Source organism: Plecotus auritus, assembly GCF_963455305.1.
Source record: "Plecotus auritus genome assembly, chromosome: 5".
Lineage (NCBI taxonomy): Eukaryota > Metazoa > Chordata > Mammalia > Chiroptera > Vespertilionidae > Plecotus > Plecotus auritus.
Window position 1 is genome coordinate 107,543,561 of NC_137776.1, and position 21,474 is coordinate 107,565,034.

The 21,474-nt window shown below is 39.0% G+C and overlaps 1 protein-coding gene across 4 annotated transcripts; it reads right to left on the reverse strand.

The window, feature by feature from the left end:
• Positions 1-538: 538 nt before the first annotated feature.
• ZNF510 (zinc finger protein 510) lies at positions 539-20,132 on the reverse strand. Of its 4 annotated transcripts, none has more exons than XM_080669491.1 (6): positions 20,050-20,132; positions 17,443-17,658; positions 16,588-16,646; positions 5,769-5,916; positions 5,393-5,489; positions 539-3,423 (listed from the first exon to the last, which is right to left on the reverse strand). In XM_080669491.1, the coding sequence occupies exons 3-6, from the start codon at positions 16,600-16,602 to the stop codon at positions 3,402-3,404; spliced, it is 282 nt and encodes a 93-aa protein (XP_080525617.1). In that variant the 5' UTR covers positions 16,603-16,646; positions 17,443-17,658; positions 20,050-20,132; the 3' UTR covers positions 539-3,401. The 4 variants fall into 4 exon arrangements, with proteins under 4 accessions (XP_080525617.1, XP_080525619.1, XP_080525618.1 ...); XM_080669490.1 differs by having other exon boundaries at positions 546-3,423; XM_080669493.1 differs by lacking the exons at positions 17,443-17,658; positions 20,050-20,132 and adding an exon at positions 19,747-19,859.
• Between the last annotated feature and the right edge of the window lie 1,342 nt (positions 20,133-21,474).

The window sequence follows — 21,474 nt, forward strand, 5'->3', positions numbered from 1 at the left end:
AGAGGCAGACGTTCAGTGTAAGAGAGCTCAAGACTAAGTTAATAGGTACCTAAAAAGGGGGTATACTTGGTAGCTTTGCCAGGGCATCAAGTCAAACCACCCTGTCCCCTCACCCCCAAGGGGCCTCCTTTTGCTGGAAGTTTGAATCAACAAAATCAGTCAGAGAGTTGAAGCCCACTAAGGGTTGTGGGACCTTAAAGGTATCTTACTTCCTGACTGGGAGAATTCTCTCTGTACCTTATGGGAAGGGGGAGTACAACATATAACATTAATTTCTTTTAAAAATGAAAAAAATTATTGATTTCAGAGAGAGGGGGCGAGAGAGGGAAACATTGATGTGAGAGGGTAACATTGATCAGCTGCCTCCTGAATGCTTCCTACTGGGGATCGAGCCCACAATCCAGGCATGTGCCCCAAATGGGAACCAAACTGGCAACCTCTCAGTGCATGGGACAATGCTCAACCACCTGAGCCACACTGGCCAGAGCAACGTTAATTTCAACTATACTTCCAGATACAGAAGTAACCACAGTTCATTGCACTGGTACAAATGGCCCATTTATTGAGAAGGTTACATTCATTTTCCTTCCCTACTGTGAACCCTGCCCTAAGGATAATAACTAAATCTAGGTACTCCCTACCTCCATGGGAACTGGTAAGATGTTGACTTGGGTATCTGTATTTCATAGGACCATAAACACTTTCCTTCCCCTCCAAGTTCCCCAGAATAACTTGGTGTATGCCAAAGGCCTTGAGTCTCCGCTGGAGACAGGAAATCTCTTCCCCTTAAAGCAGCTGAGGTTGGGGTAGAGCAAAGTGCCAGGAGGTGTGGAGGGAGAGTGGCTTCATGCCGTTAAACAAGCCATGTTTACTTTAGTTACATGATAGCTGCTCACCATTCATCTAATTTTTAAATCTTCCAACTTTTTCAATTCATCCAAAGCCCAGTATCAGGTGGTATGATCTTACCTCATTATATTGAAAGGATGCCTTTTGTATGAATTCTCTGATGGTCTTTGAGAGACCCCTTTGCATATCAACTCTCTAATAAGGTCTGTACCCGCTGGATAATGTAAGTTTGGCTTACGCAGTAGTATTCTGCCTCTTCAGCATTAAAATGGTTAAATTATGTATAGAAATAGACCCGTACATATAAGTGCTCAACAGAACACAAGTTCAAGTCTTGCTCACAAAATGTTCAAAAGGAAAGATGTGGAAGAAAATTTGGTTTCACATATTTCAGGCACCCTGGCTTTCATCTTGTACTGTGCCATGCTAATCCACGGCACACTAGGCTGGCCTGGAAGTCATCTCCACATTACCCTTACAGCAGCCTGGTCACTTGTTGGGGAAGTCTTTTGTCAGAACTGGATGTGGCATACAACATGAGCATCCACATTCCACTAGCCAGTCACAAAGTCCCTCTTAGATGAAAGGAGACTGGGAAATTTAGATTAGCTATGTGCCTAGAGGAAAAATGAAATTCTTACTAGTGAACAAATTATCAGACTGTGTTATTGCGAGAGTTCTAATAAGGCATGACAGCATTCAAAAGGCCTTTCTCCATAGTAGCTTGTGTGAATTCTTTGGTATACTCTCAGGGTTAACTGTTGGACAAAATTCTTCCTACATTCATATTTATATGGTTTTTATTCTATGTGAATTTTCTAATGTTAAATGACTTGGTCTTTAGCCAGAAGGATTTTCCTTAGTTGTTATATCAATAGGGTTTTCTCCCTCCCTGAATTCTCTGGCCTACATTTAGGGTTGACTTCTTATACAATTTTTCATATTCATTGCATTTATAAGACTTCTCCCCACTGTGAGTTCTCTGATGTATTCTGAGGTTTGATTTCTGGCCAAAAGTTTTCCCACATTTATTACATTGAAAGGGTTTCTCCCCTGTGTGAATTCTATGATGATCACTAAGGATTGCCTTTCGGACAAATTTTTTCCCACATTCATTACATTTAAATGGTTTCTCCCCAGTGTGAATTCTCTGATGAACTCTGAGGGTTGATGTCCGGGCAAAAGTTTTCCCACATTCATTACAATTAAATGGTTTCTCTCCTGTGTGTGTTTTCTGATGTTGAATGAGATGGTCTTTTCGCCAGAAGGATTTTTCACATTCATTACATTGGTAAGTCTTCTTCGCACCATGAGTCCTCTGATGTATTCTGAGGTTTGATTTCTGGCCAAAAGTTTTACTACATTGATTACATCGAAATGATTTCTCCCCTGTGTGAATTCTATGATGGTCTCTGAGGGTTGACTTTTGAACAAAAGTTTTCCCACACTCAGTACATTCATAGGGTTTCTCTCCTGTATGAATTCTCTGATGTCCTCTGAGGGTTGATTTTTGGACAAATGTTTTCCCACATTCATTACACTTATAGGGTTTCTCTGCTGTGTGAATTCTCTGATGTGTACTGAGATGAGACTTCTGGGAGAAATTTTTTCCACATTCATTACATTCAAATGGTTTCTCTCCTGTGTGGGTTCTCTGATGTTGAATGAGATGTCCTTTTTGACAGAAGGATTTCCCACATTCATTACATTTATAGGATTTTATGTTAGAGTGAGTTCTTTGGCGTACTTTGTGGGCTGACATCTGGTAGGATTTTCTATTTTCATGATATTCAAAGGATTTATGCCCAGTTTGTGTTTTGTCATTACATACCAATGCATTCTTTTCTGTGGCAATTCTCTGAGACTGAATGAGATGTGACTTCCTATTGAAATTATTCTCACTGGCATTATGTACATAGTGTTTCACAGCCATGTTAACTTTATGGTGTTCCATGACAGCTAATTTCTCACAGAAGGATTTCCCACACTGCTTAAGATTAGAGTATTTCTCTTCTGTTCCAGTGTTTTTTTGATCAAAGACTTTTATCTTATCACAGTTTCTCCTACATCCATCATCTTTACAGGAATTTTCTCCTGTATGAATACTCTTATGTGTAACAAAGGCAGCCTCATCATAGAATTTTTCAGTTACATTATATTCAGAACCTTGCTCCAAAATTTGACACTTTTGATGCTCAGGAAGATTATCCTTATAAATGAGGGCTTTCCCATTTTTATTACATTCAAAAAACTTATCTCCAGTATGAGTTCTCTCAAAGTTAATTTTGAAAGGCAAATTTTCAGAGACACTACAGCAACCTGTTTCTGTTGTTGAATAGGTTCTATTAATGACAGATTGAGAAATATTTTGCAAATTCACTCCCCATGAGTCATATTTACAGGACATTTTTGTTGAAGAAACAGGAGCTATGTGCAGATTAAATGGTTTTTCCCAAATTTCCTCTTCTTTTCTAGTCAAAGGCTTATTAATGATCAGTGTTATTTGCTGCAAGTGTTTGTCTTTTATTTTCTTGTTCCTCTTGATCAGGTCATCATCTCTGTAATGTTCCAATACTGGGAAAAAATGGAAAATATCTTATGAATCTTACTTTTTTTTTTGCGAGTAGGGCTCATAGATGTATACCTTATGTTGCATTTCAGTTTTTGGTTTCTCAAGATTAAATAATTTGCATGCATACATATATGTATGTAGATAAATGTATATTCACTTTCTTTTAAAAATATTGATATAGTGAAAATGAGAGGGGAAACTGGCAGTAAATACATATCTATATTTGAATTTTAGATAGATTGGATTTTGCTACCTGGATGGAAAAGGAAAATATATTAGAAATTGGACTTTTATTGGAGTGGTTATTTTAGGCAGCAGGAAGACCAGATTATGGGATGGATACAACAAGGACTATAAACTTAAGTAATAAGAAAAATAAGAACTTATTGAGCATTAATGGGCTAGGCCCAAAAGGGGAAGGATTTAGCCCACCTTATAGTTGTGAGTCTATATAGTAATACAAACAAGAGTAAAACCAATGAAAGGAAAATCCATTCTTGCAACCAAATTAGATTCTCCTTTGATTTATTCTATCTATCAAAATTGAACAATAAGTGACCCTGATAACTACCTCATCCTAAATTTCCACATTTTAATTTTATATGAGTGGTGCAGTTTTAAATGGGGTATTATGGAAAGTCTTACTGCAAAGATGACACTTAAGAAAGGTCTAAATTCTTTATGTATTCTGGATGCCCATCATTTATGGGTTATATAACTTGCAAATATCATCTACTTTTGACTCATCTCTTAACACTCCATTAAGCATGAAACATAATTTATATTTGCATCTAACTTATATGTACAATATAATAGTATACATTATATACACAATATAACACTCATGGAATTAGAAATCATGTAAAAAATAGAACACAAATTGCTCTGCAAAAATCCCTATTTGACCCTCCCTGGTTACAGTTTCTTCATGCTTATGTCTCCTAATGTTTATGTAATAATTTCCTTTGTAGTTTTAGTCCAATATATGACTTCTTAAAAATGTAACTGAATTTTGCCTTTTTCTAACATATAATCATATGTACATATTTGATTTTGAATAGGAACTTTGAAATACATATATATATTTTGTTTCTTTTACTTAATATATTTATAATCAGTATATAAGATTTTATGTAGCTTTATAATTCTCCCTTAGGAATACAATTTTTTTTTTTATTCTGATGAGCCTAATTTTTGGCAAAAATAAGCAAAATTGCCATAAATATTCTTTTATTCATTCTAGAGCAGCGGTCACCAACCAGTGGTCCGCGGATCACTGGTGGTCCGTGAGGTCCGAAAGGTTGGCGACCGCTGTTCTAGAGAATACATTCATGCCTTTCTGTAGGAAACACAGTTAGGAAAGGGACTGCTTGGTGACAAGGTATGTAAAACTTCAACTTGATTTGATAACATCCTCCTAATTCCACAGTGGTTTTATCAGTTCACATTTTCACTCAGTGGGTGAAGGTCTTTAATATTTCACATCCTCATCAGGACCTGGCATTGCCAGATTTGTTGATCTCACTGCATATCATGCATCTCTCTTATCTCACCTCATATATTTTTTGCACTCTGTGAAAACTAATAAGTTTAATCATTTTCAACCATTTAATTGGCCATTTCAAAGTTCCTATTCAAAGTCTCTAGCCTATTTTTCAACTGGATTGCTACCTTTTCCTATATTGACCTGCAAAAGTTCTTGCATTTTTAGGATGTGTATCCTTCTTAGGTTACTTGTACTGTATGACTATTCTGCTGCTCTGTGGCTTGTCTTTTCATCCTTTTAATGGTCTTTTATGAACAAAGTTCTCAATTTTAATTTAGTAAAGTTTGTTCATCATTTCCTTCTGATTGGTGCTTTTTGTGCCTTTTAAGAAAAGTCTTGAGATACATAGGTGTTCACTGCTAAGCTGACCTTCTAGAGTCCAACTAGCGCCATCGAATTCTGTCTGCTGGTGCTCAGTAACTCACCTTGGTGGCTCTGGTTTGAGAATTCTTCCTCTAAGAACCAAGGCTCTTGTCCTTGCTCCAACTTGAAGATGACCTTCTGGTTTGAAAATGCAGTTCCCTAGAAGTAGGAACAATGGAGTACTTAGGGCAGAGGAAAAGCTTTTTTGTCTCCAAAAGTAGAAAAAGATGCAGCTTCAGGAAGAGCCTGAAGATCCTCATTTGAAGTTATCATCGGGAGTTGACAGCACATTCCTCAACAGGGCTTAGTTACTTTATACTCCTGAATTAAAACTCTAAATAACATTAAAACCTGAGTGAAGTATCCATGTGTACTATTGCGTAAAAAAGAAGTGCCTTCTAGACAGAGTTACAAAAGTAAGTTATGCTGTATGCTCACCCACTGAGACTAGGTTGTTGTAGTTCTCCAGCGTCACATCTCTGTAAAGGGTCCTTTGAAAAGGACCCATGTGCTGCCACTCTTCCTGGGTGAACTCCACAGTCACATCCCTGAATGACACTGATGCCTGCATACACTTCTGTTCAATCTGAAGGGTTCAGAATTAGGAGACATAGAAAAATACATATGAAAACAATTCTTATGTTTACTGTAAAACACAAATGAAAATAAATACGCCTATTTGGGATCTAATTTTATACTTTGGAGTTACTTAGTAAAAGTATTTATAACTTATTGTATATATATATATATATATATATATTTTAAATATATTTTATTGGTATTTTACAGAGAGGAAAGGAGAGGGATAGAAAGCTAGAAACATCGATGAGAGAGAAACATCGATCAGCTGCCTCCTGCACACCCCCCACTGGGGATGTGCCCGCAACCAAGGTACATGCCCTTGACCGGAATCGAACCCGGGACCCTTCAGTCCGCAGGCCGACGCTCTATCCACTGAGCCAAACCGGTTTCGGCTTATTTTATATATTTTTGAGTTATATACATGTACAATCAATAAGCACATTAGTAAAGATTTTGTTGCTTGAATTTTTTTAGCAAAAAAATATAAACTTCCTACAATTTTTATCCCACACCCTCAATATACAACCCTAGATATACATACTTAGGCTAGGGTCAGCAAATTATGACCTGTGTGGCCAATTTCAGTTTGCCACTTTTTCAATTAAGTTTTATTGGGACATAGTCACACACACACACCGTTATTTTGTATTGTCTATAGTTGATCTTGTGCTGAGCTAACACAGCCTCGTAGTTCCATAAGAGATCTTGTAACTATTAAAGGAAAATATGTACTCTCTGGTCCATTACAGAACAAATTTTCCAACTTCTGGACTAACCAATCCAATTAAAGGAAAGATTGACAATATAAAAACAACAAATCAAACAGAATTTATAGAGCCCAGCTGGTGTGGCTCAGTGGTTGAGTGTCAACCCATGCACCAGGAGGTTACCAGTTTGATTCCCAGCCGGGGCACATGTCAGGGTTGCGGACTCAATCCCCACCCAGCAGGGAGCATGTAAGAGGCAGCCCATCAATTTTGATGTTTCTCTCTCTCTCCCTCTCCTTTTCTTTCTAAAAAAATCAATAAAAACATATTTTAAAAAAACAACACAATTTGTAAAGAGTGATATATTTAGATTGAAAGTAAGAGGATGGAAAAAGATACACATGTAGTCACCAACATAAAGAAAATTGATTTGGTTATATTAACATGAATAGCAGTAGATTTGAAGGTAAGAACAAATGATAAAAACATAATGAATAACAACATAAAGATAAAATGGTCCTTTTAACAGGAAATATAGCAAATTGGTATGCACTTGAAAAGATAGCTTCCAAATATAGTCGATCCTTATTATTCAGAGATTCTGTATTTGCAAATTCACCTACTCACTAAAATTTACTTGTAACCTCAAAATCAATACTCATGAATTTGTGGTCATTTGTGGACATTCACAAAATGGTGAAAAATTTGAGTGCCCAATACAAGTTTTCCCAGCTGAATTTGAACAAGATAATGCTTTGCCTTCGTGTTTCAGCTGCCATAGAGTAAACACGTGTCTTTTTTACAGTCTATTTAGCACTTTTTCCCCTGCTTTTTCTTGTGATTTCACTTCGTAAAACGGCCCCCTTTTGAAATGCTGCCTAATGTTCCTGAGTGCAAGAAGATTGTGCTCTGCCTTCTGGAGAAAACAGGGGTGTTAGATAAGCTTTGTTCAAGCATTAATTATGGTGCTGTTGGCTGTTAGATCATGAATCAACAATAATATGAAATAAGGTGTTTTCAAACAAAAGCACATATAAAAAAGATTATGTACTGATTGATTGCCCCAAATGTTGTGACCAGAGGCTCAAAGGAATCTAACCCTGTATTTCCCCTAGGAGTAAAAATTTAGTAGTTGCTTATTCAGTGTTTGTGGTAACCTAGAACATAACTACTGAGAATAATTAGAATTAACTGTATATAAATAACAGAAATTAGATAGACAGATCCACAGTTATAATTAGTGATTTTAACATAACTCAGTAACTGACAGGACAAGCAGTCTGAAAAACAAACAAAAGGTATTTGGAACAGGGGTCAGCAGACTATAGCCCAGAAGCCAAATCTGACCACTACTGGTTCTTTTATAAGTAAAATTTTATTGGAACACAGTCACATTCATCTGTTTATGTGTTATTTATAGTTGCTATAGCACTAACCTGTAGAGTTTGGTAGTTCCAACAAAGCCTACTATCTGAAATTTAAATAAAGTTTGCTGACCACTGTTACAGAAAATTTAAATGATGTAATTGACCAACTTGACTAACTGAAATATATAGGATAACCTGATCATAACATAAATTATTTTTATGCACTTTGCACACTAAAATGCAAAAACAGTAAGTCTCACAAAATCAGAAAAAAAATGCATCCAGAGCGGCTTTGAATTTTTGCTCACAGATGTAGATCTGAAAAGAGCAGTGCAGTCACGCACCACTTAACCATGGGGACATGTTCTAAGCATGCTTTCTTAGGCAATTTCATCTCTGTGTGAACATCATATAGTGTACTCACACACCTAATGGTACCGAATGCACACCTAGACTATATGGTATGCCTGCATTATATATACACATCATTATGTGGCGCATGACTGTAGTAACATCATTACAACAAGAAAAAAAGCTGGGCAAATTGAAAACTAATATCTACAAATATTAAAGAATCTAAAAAAATCTATTAGAGCTAACAAATGAATTCAGCAACTTTTAGGATTCAAAATGAACACACCAAAACCATTTTTTGTTCATTGTTAGTGTATTCCTAGTATACACTAACAATGAACTACAAAAAGTTTAATAAAACAATTGCATTTACAATGTCAAATACTTGGGCATTCAACACTAGAAAACATTGCTAAAAAGGAATTAAAGAAGACCTAAATAAATGGAAAATCACCCTATGTTCATGGATTGGAAGATTTAATACTGTTACAATGGTAATACTCACCAAAGCGATCTACAGATTCAGTGAAATCTGTATCAAAACCCCAATGGCTTATTTTGTAGAAATGTCAATCCTAACATTCATATTGAAATCACAAGGGACCCTGAGTAGCCAAAACAATCTTTAAGAAAATAACAGTTTGAGGACTTGAATTTCCTGGTTTTAAAACTTAACTATAAAGCAACAGTAATTAAGACAGTGTGGTACTGGTGCAGATATTTGAATCCATGAAATAAAACTAATATCTAGAAATAAACTCATCCATGCAATCATTTAATAGGAAAAGAATAGTCTTTTCAACAAATGATATTGGTAAAACTGGATAGCTTTACCAAAAACTGGACATGCAAAAGAATGAAGTTGAAATCTTACTCATACCACATTCAAAAATTTATCTCAAAATGAATCAAAGACCTAAATATAAGTTTAAGGTATGAAACTCTTGAAAGAAATGGGAGATAAATCTTTATGACCTTGGATTTGGCAATGCTTTCCCAGATGCTACACCAAAAGCACAAGAAACCAAAGAAAAAAAATAATCTGGATTTAATAAAAATTAAAAACTGCATCAAAGGACACATTCAAGATAGTGAAGACAACCCACAGAATGAGAATATTCATGAATTATATTCAGAACTCTTGACTTACAATGATTTGACTTACAATTTTTTTTTTACTTATTAATGGTGTGGAAGTGATACATAATAAATTACATGAGCTACTCAACATTTTATTATAAGATAGATTTTGTGTTATATGATTTTGCCCAACTGAAGGCTAAGGTAAGTGTTCTGAGCATGCTCAAGATAGGAGAAGCTTCACTATGACATTCCATAGGTTAGGTATGTTATATGCATTTTTTTACATATATTTTCAACTTAACAATGGATTTATCAGGACATAATCATCCAGGAGTATCTAGCAGCCAGAATATATAAATAACTTTTACAACTGAACAACAAAATAAAACCTAATTTTAAAAATGGGCAAAGAATCTGAATAGACTTTTCTCCAAAGAAGATACACAAATGCCCTAGCTGGTGTGGCTCAGTGGATAGAGTGTCGGCCTGCAGACTGAAGGGTCCCAGGTTCAATACCAGTCAAGAGCACTGGGTTGTGGGCTTGATTCCCAGTGGGGTGTGTGCAGGAGGCAGCCAATCAATGATTCTCATCATTGATGTTCCTATCTCTCTCTCCCTCTTCCTTCCTCTCTGAAATTAATAAATATATATATATTTTTAAAACATACACAAATGGCCAATAAGCACATGAAAAGATGCTCAATATTATTGTCAGGGAAATCCAAATCAAAACCTAAAACTCCAATGAGCTACAACTTCACACTCTAAGATGGTCATAATTTAAAACAACAACAAGTTAGCCTTGGCCAGATGGCTCAGTTAGTTGGAGCATCGTCCCATACATCTAAATGTTGAAGGTTCAATTCCCAATCAGGGCACATACCTTGGTTGTAGGTTCAATCCCAATGGGGCACATACGGGAGGCAACTGATCAATGCTTCTCTCTCTTTTTCTCTCTCTCTTGCTCTAAAAATCAGTAAACATATCTTTGGGCAAGGATAACAAAAAAGTTAAACAAGTGGTGGTGACAATGTGAAGAATTTGGAAACCTAATACACTGCCAATGGGAATGTAAAATGGTATAGTTGTTGTGGTAGTTAGGCAATAAGATAAATGTAGTGTTACCATATAACTCAGCAATTCCACACCTAGATTTATTCCCCAAAGAAATGAAAAAGAGGTGTTCATACAAACACGTGTGTATATCCACATATCTATTTATCTACCTATGTATTTGATGTTAATAGCAGTACTATTCATAACAGCCAATGTAGAAACACCTTAAGCCCAGCAGTTTTGATGAAGGGATAAACAAAATGTGGCATATCCACATAAAAAAATTGAAAACATTATACTAAGTGAAAGAAACAGTCACAAAGACCACAGATTATACAATTTGATTTATTTGAAATATTCAGACTAAGCCAATCTATAGAGACAAAATGTAGATTAGTGGTTGCTTAGGGTGGGGCTAGGGCAGCCTTGGGCAAACTACAGGCCGGATCCAGCTGTTCTATCCAGTTCTCTTGCTCTCCCCTCTGCTCCTTTACTTTGAATTTATATTAGTTCACACAAACACTCCATCCATGCTTTTGTTCCGGCCCTCCGGTCCAGTTTAAGAACCCATTGTGGCCCTCGAGTCAAAAAGTTTGCCCACCCCTGGGCTAGGGGTATGTTGGGATAGGGGTGTGTGATAGTTAATGATACAGAGTTTTTTTAAGTGATAAAGATGTTCTAAAATTAACTGTGGTGATGATTGCACAATAGTGAATATACTAAAAACCACTGACTACTTTAAATGTCTGACTTGTAAGGTATGTGATTTTTATTTCCATAAGTTGTTTTTAAAAAGGACCCCAGAAAAATGGGCATTTTCAGATTTTTTATGTCTATTACAGAAACTGAATTCATAGTTAAAAACCAGCCACAAAGAAACCCATAGGCAAACTTGCTTTAACGATATATTTTCCAAACCCTTAAAGAAGAAATAACAGCTATCTTAAACTCTTCCATATAACAGAAAATGGAGAACCATTTTATGAGTATAATATTGATAAGACATTACATGAAAAGAAAAGTTCAGACCAATTACCTCTCCATTAACACATACTGAGAATTACTAATTGAAATACTAACAAATTGAATCCAAGACATATTAAAGGGACAGTACTTCATGACCAGGTGGGAATTATCTCAAGAATACAATGAATCAATATAATTCACCCCTTTAACACAATAAAGGAGTAAAATTTTATTATCTCACTGGATGCAGAAAAAACACTCGACATAATTGAATACCTTTATGTGATAAAAACTTTAAGAAAACTAAAAACAGAAAAAGAACTTCTTTATTCTTTTTTTAAAAATCCTCACTCAAGGATAATTTTCCCATTGATTTTTAGAGAGCATGGAAGGGAGAGGGAGAAACAGAGAGAAAGACCAATGTGAGAGAGACACATTGATTGGTTGCCTCCTGCATGCCCCGACCAGGGCCAGATTGAACCTGGGACCCTTCAGTCCGCAGTCCAACACTCTATACACTGAGCCAAATCAGCCAGGGCAGAATTTCTTTATTCTAACAAAGGATATGTCCAAAAGAAACCAGAAATATTGAGTACTTGCCCCCTCAGGCGAGGTATACGAAAATGATTTCTGTTATTATCACTTGTATTCAACGTTGTTCTGAAAGTACAAGAATAAAGCTTAAAAAGAAATTAAAGACATAAAGATTGGAAAGGAAGTAAAGCTGTTTTTATTTTTAAAAGACCTAATTGTGCGTATTTAAAATAAAAAAGAATCTACAAATAAGCTATTAAAATAAATGATTAGATATGAAATTAATGAATATGTTTTATTACACTTTACAGATATTGTGTTTTTTTTTTTTCAAAATTGAAATTAAGACCTCCACCAAAAACATTATGACTCGCTGAAGGCTCAAATGCTAGTTAGCATTTTTTTTTAGCAATAAACTATTTTTCAATTAAGATATGTAGTTTTTTTGACAATGCTATTGCACACTTTATAGACTATAGTTTAGTGTAACAACTTTTACATGCACTGGGAAACCAAAAAAATCATGTGACTCACTTTACTGTGATATTTGCTGTATTCAGGTCTAGAATCAAGCCCGCAATATTTCTGAGTTATGCATGTATTAAAAAATACATTGTATTTTAATAAACCAACAATAAACAATTAGAAAATAAAATAAAATAAATAGTATTATTTACAATATCAAAATAGACCAAATACATAGGAATAAATCTAATGAAACATGTCAAAGACTTCACCTCTAATCTGAAAAACTACCCAGCAGGATTTTCTGTGGAAACTAACAATACTTCTTTCCTTTCTTTTCTCTTCTTTTTTTTCTTTTCTTTTTTTTTTATTTCTAGAGGAAGGGAGAGGGAGAGAGAGATAGAACCATCAATGATGAAAGAGAATCATTGATTGGCTGCCTCCTGCACGCCCCCCACTGGGGATCGAGCCCACAACCCGGGCATGTGCCCTTGACTGGAATGGAACCCGGGTCCCTTGAGTCCACAGGTCAACACTCTATCCACTGAGCCAAACCAGCTAGGGCGAGAGGAGAGTCTTTTAAAGAAACGTTACCAGAGTAACTTGATATCCATATGGAAATATGAGCCTTGACATGATATCACACACTAAAGCAATTCCAGGTGACCAAGCTTAAATCATCAAGCATCTGCTAAAGCATAAAATATCTTCATGATCTTGGAGTGGGGAAAGACCTTTCAACCATAACACACAGAGGACTACCATTAAAGAAGACACTAACACTGACCTTTGAGGACTTCCTGATTTCACAACTTAAGTATAAAGCAACAGAATCAAGACAATCTACTTCTGGGTATATCCACAAGAATTAAAGGCCAGGACTTGAAGAGATATTTGTATACCTTTATCCATAGCAGTGTTAGTCACGATAGTCAAAAGGTGGAAGCGCCCTGGCCGGTGTTGCTCAGTCAGAGCATTGACCCAAGCACCAAAGGATTGTGGGTCAATTCCCGGTCAAGGGCACTTACCTGGTTGTAGGTTTGTTCCCCGGTCCTGGTTGGGGCACATGTGGGAGGCAACCAATGTGTCTCTCACATTGACGTTTCTCTCTCTCTCTCCCCACTCCCTCCCCCCTCCCTTCTTCCTCCCTCCCTCCCTCTCTTCCTCCCTCCCTCCCTTCCTTCCTTCCACTGTCTCTCAAAAAAATCAATGGAAAAAATATATCCTCAGATGAGGATTAACAACAACAACAACAAAAAGGTGGAAGCACCCTAAGTGTCCATCACTGGATGAATGGATAAATAAAATGGGGTAAATACGTACAATACAATGTTATTTAGCCTTAATACGGAAGTATATTCTGATATATGCTACAACATGGATAAACTTTGAGAACTTATGCTAATGAAATAAGCCAGTCACAAAAAGGAATGGAACCTTATGACAAACACCATATGATTCCACTTCTATGAGTAGTGGAATTCATAGATAGAAAGTAGAATGGTATTTGCCAGGGGCTGAAGGGAGGAAGGAATGGGGAATTGCTATTTAATGGATTAGACCTTTAGTTTTGCAAGCTGAAAACAGTTCTGGAGATTGGATGCACAACAATACGAATGTGCTTAACATTACTGATATATACACTTAAAAATGGCTAAGATGGAACATTTTATGTTACCTGCATTTTACCACAATTAAAAATAAAATGGAAAAAAAAGGTAAAGAGCTAGGTGCCCTAGCTTCACGAGCTGCCATAACCAAACACCAGACTAGTGGTTTAACCAACAGAGGGTTATTTCCTCCCAGTTCTAGGGCTGGAAGTGCGTGATCAGGCATCAGCATGGTTATTCTGGTCAGGCTTTACTCCTGGCTTACAGATGGCCACCTGCTCACGGTGTCCGTGCATGGCCTCTGCTCAGTGCCTGATGCCCCATTTAACTTTCATTACCCCCTGAAAGCTCTATCTCCAAATATAGCAGCATTAGGGGTTAGGGATCCAGCATATGAACTGGGGAGTGGGTGGGGGGCGGAACGGGACACAGCTCAGTCTGCAGCACCAGGTGAACACAATGAGAATATGGTTCTAAGTGTCAATCCAGAGAAGACAATGAGAACATACTAAGAGGCGGAGCCAGGAACAAGCTATACGAGGTTTGGTTTTGCTTTAGAATAAAGTTACATAGTGAATTTTTTAATGTTACATTTCCCACTAGATTGTGAACATTATTAAGAAAAAAACCTACCTGTGTTGTTTAAGCGTAACTATAGCACATGCCAATTTGCGGGAACCTCTTGGCTGTCAGCAAATAAGTGTCAATCAAGCTAGAGCAGCAGTGAAGGGAAAAGGAGAAACGGGAAGGGGCGATGCCTCCAAAGCCTGATGTGGCCATCTGGAGAGACTGGGAATTTTACTGCGACCAGTGAGGAGCCACTGAGGTGATTCACATGCGGGAGGGACATTACCTCAGGAGCATTTAGGTGAACAACCCGTGTGAAATGTGCTTGAGGAGGTGAGGAAAGAAGTGGGCAGAGTAGTAGAGAAGTTATTCCAACACTTCAGTGGAGAGACCATAAGATAGGGGAATAAAGTAGAGAAATGCATTTAAAGACATTAGGTGGAGCCATATAAAATTGCTATTATTTTTGACTGACTCAAATAGAAAAAGTAGCAAAACATGATTACCGACCAGCATCGACAGAAGTTGAGAAAGAGAAAGAGTGAGAGCGAGAGCAAGGAGACCCACAGATGGATGCATCCCACTTTTGTGGCTTGGGTGTCTAGCTGAATAGGGTTTATCAAGGAATAGGGAAAGATGAGGAAAAGTAGTTTGGGAGGGACTGCCAATGTTGGCTTTTACTTTGAATCAGTTGAGCTGTAGATACCTACAGAGAGATGCTGAGTCAACTATGTCCACTATAGTAGCCACTAGCCACATGTGACCATTTAAAACTTAAAAATTCAGTTCCTCAGTCAAATAAGCCACATCTCAAGTGTTCAACAGGCACAGGTGGCTCGTGCCACCACTCTGGACAGGACTGATATAGCCCTTTCCATCATCACCAAAGTGCTGTTGGTCAGAGGGGGCTGCCGGGCCACATTTGGGAGAATGAGCAAATACACCATTGTTAAAGCCAGAGAGGGGATGGGACGACTCAAGACTAGTTAGAAGGGTAGTGAGAAAGAATGGGAACGTGGATGACACATGTGCAAGGGCAAGAGAAGGATGATGGCTCCCTGAAATGATTGAGAGGCAGGACAGCCGCAGAGGAGGGGGCAGACGCTAACACGAGACAAGAGTTCTTCCAGAGGGTTTAGTGGGGGCAGCCAGGCACTGCACACGAGTCTAATGAGGTGAGGATGAGCAGGACCCACTCGGTTTGATGATGATTAGGTCACTGGTGGGTGCAGGTCATGGGTGTGGGAGGAGAGACATCAAGGCCTCATGCAAAGGTGTGAATGGAAAGTGTGGCAACATCTGCCAAAGAATAGAACTTTAGACTATCTGCTGAACAACTCATTGATGACAGGTACTTGGGAGAAATATTTACGGAGAAATAAGGATGTGGATGTACAGATCATTCATGCTGACCTCCAGCTAGCCTAAGAATGATTTCTGAATTCAACAGGATGGTCAGGAATATATCTAACTCCTATTTCAGTTACCTGGGCCACTGTAAGCCCTGCATGGGCAACATGTCCTCTGCTTCCACTGAGGAGGGAGAGGAAGCAGCCCCCTGCATTTATTGCAGGGATGTTATTAGAAAGATGTGCACAATCACCTCCGTGAAGACCAACAAAGACATTTCTTCCTGACTTGGAGGGTTTTAGGTTCCACCAGGAATGTTTGGCTTACACTTGTTATCCACACACATCTTTAAACTAATCTTGTCTGCCCGACCCTGACATGCCTACCGGAAAAGTCAGGAAGAAATTTGCAGCTGCACTTTGGAAAACCTGTGACATTCTGTGACATGAGGACATGCATCTAACTACATGACAACTCTGCTGTGTTCTTCATCTGCTTTCTCTATCTTCCTTGAGTGATGCCGGTACATTTTCTAGTTCTATTTGTCCACATCAATATATGGTTCTTTAACCACCAATAAAATCCACTGTAAAAAGGGAGTTAATAAATAACTCACCTGAGGTGTGTTCATTCTCTGTTGCTCTCAGGAGAGTGTAGAGAACTCTGAAGGATAAACTGGGGGTAAGGAAAGAGGAATGAAGTCAGGAAAGGTCTGGAGAGCTTCTGTATTCACTTGCCTAAAAGTCTCATCACTCCAGCGGGGGAAAGGCCTCCCTGTGGAAAACGTTTCACTGGCCCTTGAGAAGGGGCAGGAAGCACCATGCAGAGACAGCAGTCCCTGAAATGCACATCTCTGATAGTATCGCATGGATGTAACCTTGCTATTTTTTATTGGGTGATTGTAAGTTATGTTACTATTGATTTTAAAAAAGTATGTTCCCTCTGACTAATGTAATTAATAATATTATTAAATATAATGGTAATACTAATCCAGTTTTGATTTTTTATTTGTTAATATTGTTATTATTTACACCTTGAGTTAGAAAATAAAAAATGGAAAAGAATAATAAGATACATACTGATTTAAAAATGTAAAATCTTTTTGTTCTAATTTGTTGAAATTTCTCAAAAAGCTTTTTTTTTCTCAGCGAAGTTTCCCTTTCTATTCTCCTCCTGATGCCTAAATTCTTGAGTCAAATTTACTTCTTCCTCTTGAATCTGCTTTGCTTTTGAATTTTTAAAAAATATATTCAATTTATTGGGGTGACTTTAGTTAATAAAATTATATAGGTTTTAGGTATAGAATTCTATAACACATCCTTTGTATACTGTATTGAATGTTCACTATTCAAAGTCAAGTCTCCTCCCATCACCATTTATCCCTCCTCTACCCTCTTCTACCTCCCCCTAGCTCCCGAAAGTCTTATTAAAAATAAAAAAGACTTTTGATAAGACACTTCTAGTGACTTACCTGTGACAGAATAGCACAGTGCTTTGCTCCTAGTTCTGTCCTGCGGGACCAGGGGACATACATCTTAGGTTCGAAACTTTTAAGATTTCAAGAGTTGGAAACAGAAATCCCTTCCTACACTATCATTTTGTGATCATAACTGTTCAGGATAAAGGAAGCTTCAGCATATCTCTGGATGCCACATGTGATGAACATGATATGAGAGATGCTCGAGATCTGGAAAGAAGGAAGAATGAAGAGGATGGAGGACTACTTCAGAAGAAGACCAATTTCCTTGGCCATGGCTGTGGCTTTTCCTGTGCATCCTGACAGTCACCCATCCCTCTCAACCCCAGCTTCCCACTTTCCGCCGGCTGGTCCAGTTTCCGCTGTCACCTTCCGGATGTGGGAACAAGTCTGGCTGCCCTGGACAGGGTGACTAAGAACTGCTTTTGGTGGAGCAAATCAGGACCCGCTCCTTTCCAAGTTATCCAGCAGCTGTTCTGAAGCTCTGGTGAGGCCCAACCGGGGTTCTTCCAGGTGGGACTCCTGCCCCTATGGCTCCCTCCTTCTTGCCACACAGAGTCGCTTTGTTCCAGAGATGCTGAGACCTAGGCCTAGGAAGCAAATCCATTTCCGTTGAAACTTTCATCTAGAGCAGTGTTTCTCCATTTCAACTGCTGACACGTGGGGCTGGGTAATTCTTTATTACGGGGGGCTGCGTGCAGTGTAGGCTGTCTAGCAGCAATTCCGGCCCCTACACACCAGGTGCTAGTGGCACTTCTCCCAGCTGTGACAACCAAAAACACCTCTAGACATTTCAGAAGTCCTCTGGGGAGCAAATCACCCTCGTGACATGATCGCATTAAACCAGGTTCTCTTGGAATTCACTAGAACTGTTCTATCCATTACTGTAGCCACTAGCCACATCCTACTACTGAGCACCTGAAACGTGGCTAGTGCCACAAGGTGAATTAATAACATTCTGCACGTTAAGATAAAGGCAATACAGTCAGTCCTCACTGAACATCATCAATAGGTTCTTGGAAACAGCAGCTTTAAGTGAAATGGTATATAACAATCCATTTGAACATAGGCTAATTGAGATAAGCAAGAGTTAAGTTCCTACGGCATATTTCTGGTCATAAAAACATCACCAAACTTCTAAATAAAGGTCCCAAATACCTCCAATACTACGTAAACATCGATATAAGTGTGAGCTATGTATGTTTTTAAGGCAGATTAATGAAAACAAGATGATTTTTCTAATACCCTGCTTATTCAGGTTCAGGGTGTCCAGAGAGTCCCAGCAGCTCGGCAGGACCCCCGCCCCTGACAGGACACCCTTCCATCGCAGGGCAGCTCACACCACATGCACTCACTCAGGCTGGGAGAGTGTAGACGTGTCAGTTAAGCTAACCTGCACATCTTTGGGGCGTGGGAGGAAATGGAAATCTCTGGCGAAAACCCACACACGTGCAAACGCCTCCACACAGTGGCGCAGCTGCAATCAATTAATTCCCCTCCTTCACCAATGCTATTACAAAGCGCTGTGAGTTAAATGCCGTCATTCAAGGACCTGCTGTATATTCTTAAAATTATTTTCACGTTTCTTTTTAGTTTTTAATGTGGCTACTAGAGCATTTACCATTATAGCTGAGGCCCACCTTATCTTTCTATTGGACTGCGAGCACTGCACTGGACTATCAGATTGAAGGCAGACACAGCCTGGGAGTGCCAGGAGCCCCCAGAGGCTTTCGATACATGCCAGAAACCCCAGAACACATACACCTGCCACAGAGGGAGGTTCCGCGGGCACTGGCTTTATAATCCCGGTCCTGGGGATCCGGCACACGACGCTCTGCTCGTGCTGTGCAAGCTGCAAGCCGGGTGGAGGCAGGCAGGGTGAGGAGCAGGCTGCATGTGGGGGTAGAGCATACCTGTACTTGCATCCTGGCGTCCTCACTTGGTGGCCTGGGTCTGTTCACTGTACTCCTGGGTGGCCATTTTCTTATTTTTTACTGATGTGGTAATAACTATAAATATGGTGGTTGTGAGAATTAAATGAAATACTAAATGAAAAGAACAAGAGTGTCTTCCAAACATGATGGGAGCCAACATGTAATGTTGGCGTATGAACTAGTACTTATTAGTGCTCATTAACTAGCACGTGTTAAACAAATACTTGCCAAGTTATGACCTCTCTCTCTCTCCCTCTCTCTCTCTCTCTCTCTCTCTCTCTCTCTGAACAACGTCACAACGTAGTTTTTACTATTTTTCCACCCAAAATGACAAATCTCCCCCAAGCCCAAGTGTCGCACTGACCCGTTCCGCGAGCTCCAGGCTCGGCCTCTCTTTGCAGACCCGCGGCCGGCGCGCTGGGCGTCAGGTTCAGGTCAGCGCCTCCCTCCAGGTTCGCGGTCAGCGTTATCCCGCGCATCCCTCCCTCCGACCTGGTCCGGATTTCCCAGGCCCGCGCGGTAACTCCGGCCGCACCCAGCATCTTCTGACAGGACTCAGCCCCACCTGCGCCCCGACACCTCTGGGCTGGGCCGCCCACCCGCCTTCCTAGGTCTACGTCTAGGCCTGGCCCTAGGAGAGGCGGTGGCAGCCCCCCAAAGCTCTCACCTGCCTGCAAACCCTCAGCGCCAGCGAGCGGGAGCGCGCGGGACAGGACAGTGGGCGGGGTGGCTGCACATGCGCAGAGGAATGCACAGGCCGTAGGTTCCCACAATGCTGCGCGCGAGTGTGTGTGTGTGTGTGTGTGTGTGTGTGTGTGTGTGTGTGTGTGTGTGAAGTAATCATTACTTTTGCTCATTCTTATAATAACATTTGGATTATCTAGTCAAGTTTACTTTCTTCGAGATGCATATTACTTAGCATTGTTTTTTTATTTGTAATTAACTAGAAAGGCAAATATAGGAAAATGTTATCATGTTCTACCTCTAGAATATTGGTATTCTCATTTTACTGTTTTCTACTTTTCTATGTGTTTGGAAACTAATATAAAGTTTATTTTTTATTTTTTTTGAGGTAACTTTATTTTTTTAATTTAATAAATCTTTATTGCTCAGATTATTACAATTGTTCCTCTTTTTTCCCCCCATAGGTCCCCTCCACCCGGTTCCCTTACCTCCCCCGCACTGTCCTCATCCATAGGTGTACGCTTTTTGTCCAGTCTCTTCCCGCACCTCCGACACCCCTTTCCCTCCGAGAATTGTCAGTCCACTCCCTTTCTATGTCCCTGATTCTATTATATTCACCAGTTTATTCTGTTCATCAGATTTTTTATTCACTTGATTTTTAGATTCACTTGTTGATAGACATATATTTGTTGTTCATAATTTTTATCTTTACCTTTTTCTTCTTCCTCTTCTTAAAGAATACCTTTCAGCATTTCACATAATACTGGTTTGGTGGTGATTAACTCCTTTAGCTTTTTCTTATCTGTGAAGCTCTTTATCTGATCTTCAATTCTGAATGATAGCTTTGCTGAGTAGAGTAATCTTGGTTGTAGGTTCTTGGTATTCATCACTTTGAATATTTCTTGCCACTCCCTTCTGGCCTGCATAGTTTCTGTTGAGAAATCAGCTGACAATCATATGGGTGCTCCCTTGTAGGTAATTAACTGTTTTTGTCTTGCTGCTTTTAATATTCTCTCTTTGTCTTTTGCTCTTGGCATTTTAATTATGATGTGTCTTGGTGTGGTCCTCTTTGGATTCCTTTTGTTTGGGGTTCTCTGCACATCCTGGACTTGTAAGTCTATTTCTTTCACCAGGTGGGGGAAGTTTTCGGTCATTATTTCTTCAAATAGGTTTTCAATATCTTCCTCTCTCTCTTCTTCTGGCACCCCCATAATTCGGATGTTGGTATGCTTGAGGTTGTCACAGAGGCTCCTTACACTATCTTCAAATTTTTGGATTCTTTTTTCTTTTTGCTTTTCTGGCTGAGTGTTTTTTGCTTCTTTGTATTTCAACTCTTTGACTTGATTCTTGTGGTCCTCTAGTCTGCTGTTAGGTCTCTGTATAATATTTTTTATTTCAGTCAGTGTAT

Excerpts from the sequence above, each read along its gene's own strand:
- ZNF510 (XM_080669490.1), bottom strand. The coding sequence starts at position 3,256 with ATGTCCTGTAAATATGACTCATGGGGAGTGAATTTGCAAAATATTTCT.